Source organism: Austrofundulus limnaeus, unplaced genomic scaffold (assembly GCF_001266775.1).
Source record: "Austrofundulus limnaeus strain Quisiro unplaced genomic scaffold, Austrofundulus_limnaeus-1.0 Scaffold119, whole genome shotgun sequence".
Lineage (NCBI taxonomy): Eukaryota > Metazoa > Chordata > Actinopteri > Cyprinodontiformes > Rivulidae > Austrofundulus > Austrofundulus limnaeus.
This window is the reverse complement of record NW_013952521.1, coordinates 564,200-566,467: the sequence shown is the minus strand read 5'-3', so window position 1 is coordinate 566,467 and position 2,268 is coordinate 564,200. Positions and strand designations below refer to the sequence as shown.

At 40.6% G+C, this 2,268-nt stretch overlaps 1 protein-coding gene across 2 annotated transcripts in view; it reads right to left on the bottom strand.

Annotated features, from left to right (window-relative positions):
• Positions 1-1,798, bottom strand: part of msl1b (MSL complex subunit 1b) — a 5,267-nt gene extending 3,469 nt beyond the window's left edge. For both annotated transcript variants that reach the window (XM_014014764.1, XM_014014765.1), the window contains exons 1-3: positions 1,718-1,798; positions 587-1,223; positions 311-510 (exon numbers count right to left, since the gene is read on the bottom strand). In XM_014014764.1, coding sequence (XP_013870218.1) covers positions 311-510; positions 587-1,189 — 803 coding nt within the window. In that variant the 5' untranslated portion in view covers positions 1,190-1,223; positions 1,718-1,798. The remainder of the gene's footprint in view (positions 1-310; positions 511-586; positions 1,224-1,717) is intronic.
• Positions 1,799-2,268: the final 470 nt, after the last annotated feature.

Sequence of the window (2,268 nt, the reverse complement as noted above, 5' to 3'; positions counted from 1 at the left end):
ATCTTTTTTCATTTTATTAGTTTTTATTTATTTTAGTTAACTAAAATGTTTTTACAATTTCAGTTTTCATTATTTAGTTAGTTTTAGTTAGTTTTGTAAAAAGAATTATACAATTTTAGTTATCTTTTTTCATTTTATTAGTTTTTATTTATTTTAGTTAACTAAAATGTTTTTACAATTTCAGTTTTCATTATTTAGTTAGTTTTAGTTAACTATAATAACCCTGCATCCAACTTTAATAACGGTGTTTCAGTTTTTGTCAGCTCTCATCGTATACATTGCATTTTTTGCAGGAAAGTCCTTATTTTACCTTTTTTGGCCTTTGCCTTCGCGGTTGAACTGGTTGGGAGTGGAAAGGTTGGGCTGTGAATTCTCCTCTATTTCCAAATCCCACATGTCCTCCTTGTCAGGGGTCCACGGCTCCAGAGGCTGGAAAAGGCGCTTGTCCCGTGGCGGGTCCTTCCTCGTGAGCTGGAGGCGACGTTCCATACGCTCAATGCGTGCAAGTAACTGAAAACAAAAACCAACATGTTAGCTAAAAGCTAATTTCATAACCATATATAAGCAACATATATGGTAAACATACCATCTCTTTATCAGCTTTGAGCTCATCTATCTCCTTGTCCTTGGATTGCAGCTGTTGTTGCTGCTGTTCAATGAGGTCCAGCTGGAGGAGGAGGATCTGACGGAGGCAGTTGGCCTGTGCTTGGGGACTGGCGGGGGTCTTCCTGATGTTCCTCCACTTGCCCTCAGAGGAGAGTTCAATGGATGCAGTGCCCAGGACTCCAGGGACAACCCCCTTCACGCTGTCTCCAGGACCAGCATCCTTAGGATTATTGTTCACAGCCATATGAGGATTATCCATGTTGTCGACAGAGAGGGGTTTACCTTTCACCGGGGTTCCCTCACCCCCCATTGGTCTGACAGGGGACAGTATCCCCACCGTTTTGTCTACTTGAACTATTTCTGCAACTGTGGCACCGACAGCAACTTTGCTGGTCATATAAATCTGGTCTAGGTCCTTGGATATGTTCGGGATCTCGCCCTTTTGCACATCGATAATAAAGTCGCAGGGCTCCCTCTTGATGCTCACAGGACACACGGTGTTCACCCCAACGTGTCTGTGGCCAATGTCGACGGTGTCCGCGTTGTTCTTGAAGCCTGCGCTCGGTTTAGATCGGAGAGTCATAACGGCTTCTCATGATCAAGCAGCGCCACGGCAGCTGTAAAATAAAAATAAACACATCAGTCGTTATTTCACAACAACCATGAGGTGTTTGAGAGCAGAAGCAGAAAGCACGCGCACTTACTACAAGTGTTTCAACCCAAAATGACTACCAGGTTTGAGGTTAAAGCATCCTTCGCAACATCGTTCTTTAGAAATTAGAGCTAAGCCGCATTATCTCTCTGAGCAACAACTTCACCACGAACTCGACAAGTTTCGTAGGAATTTAACCGACAACTGCTGCTGGCGGCTAGACATTTTAGTGAGAGGACTTCCAACAAGGACTCGGGAGTGGCTGARTAGGACAGCACCGTCTCCTCCATTTTGGTTCTCGTGAAAAACAATAACACCCAGCTAGCTAGCAGGCTAATGTTAGCCGGCTAGTTTCACATACAAAAATACGTCTCGGCGGCGAAATGTAACGACGTCATCGTAACACTCACCGTTAAGAAGACACGTTTTGTTTAAAAGTGTTTTGTGTTTCATGCTTACCTCGACTGCGTTTCAAGTGAGACAGTAAAGTACCTTCATGTTCCCTCCTCAAGACTTGTTTTAAAGCGCACTCTAGTGCGCATGCGTAATGTATTAACTACCCGTTTCTTACGTTCGCCTTTAATTCAAACAGTCACCACTAGGGGGCAGCATACTTTCAGTGAAAACACAGATACAATATTTATTTATTTATTTAGAAATTTGTTCATTTCATTTGTTACAATATACACAACAAAGAACAAAAACATGCAATCAAAATCAAATAAAATGAAAGGCAGCAGCAGAAGAATAAATCTTATCTCATTTCTGCCCTTTTTATCTCCAGAATATATTCAAACTGAAAGTAAATTACAACAAAAAATCAAAACAACTGAAAACACACAAAAAACTAAAAACAAAGCTAGATTTAAAACAGCAATTCAAAACAACAATTTGCATGAATTCACTTATTTTTCTTCAGAATATTAGATTTGATCTTTCTCTTTAATATACAGTGGTTTGCAAAAGTATTCATACCCCTTGAACTTTTCCATATTTTGTCACATTACAAC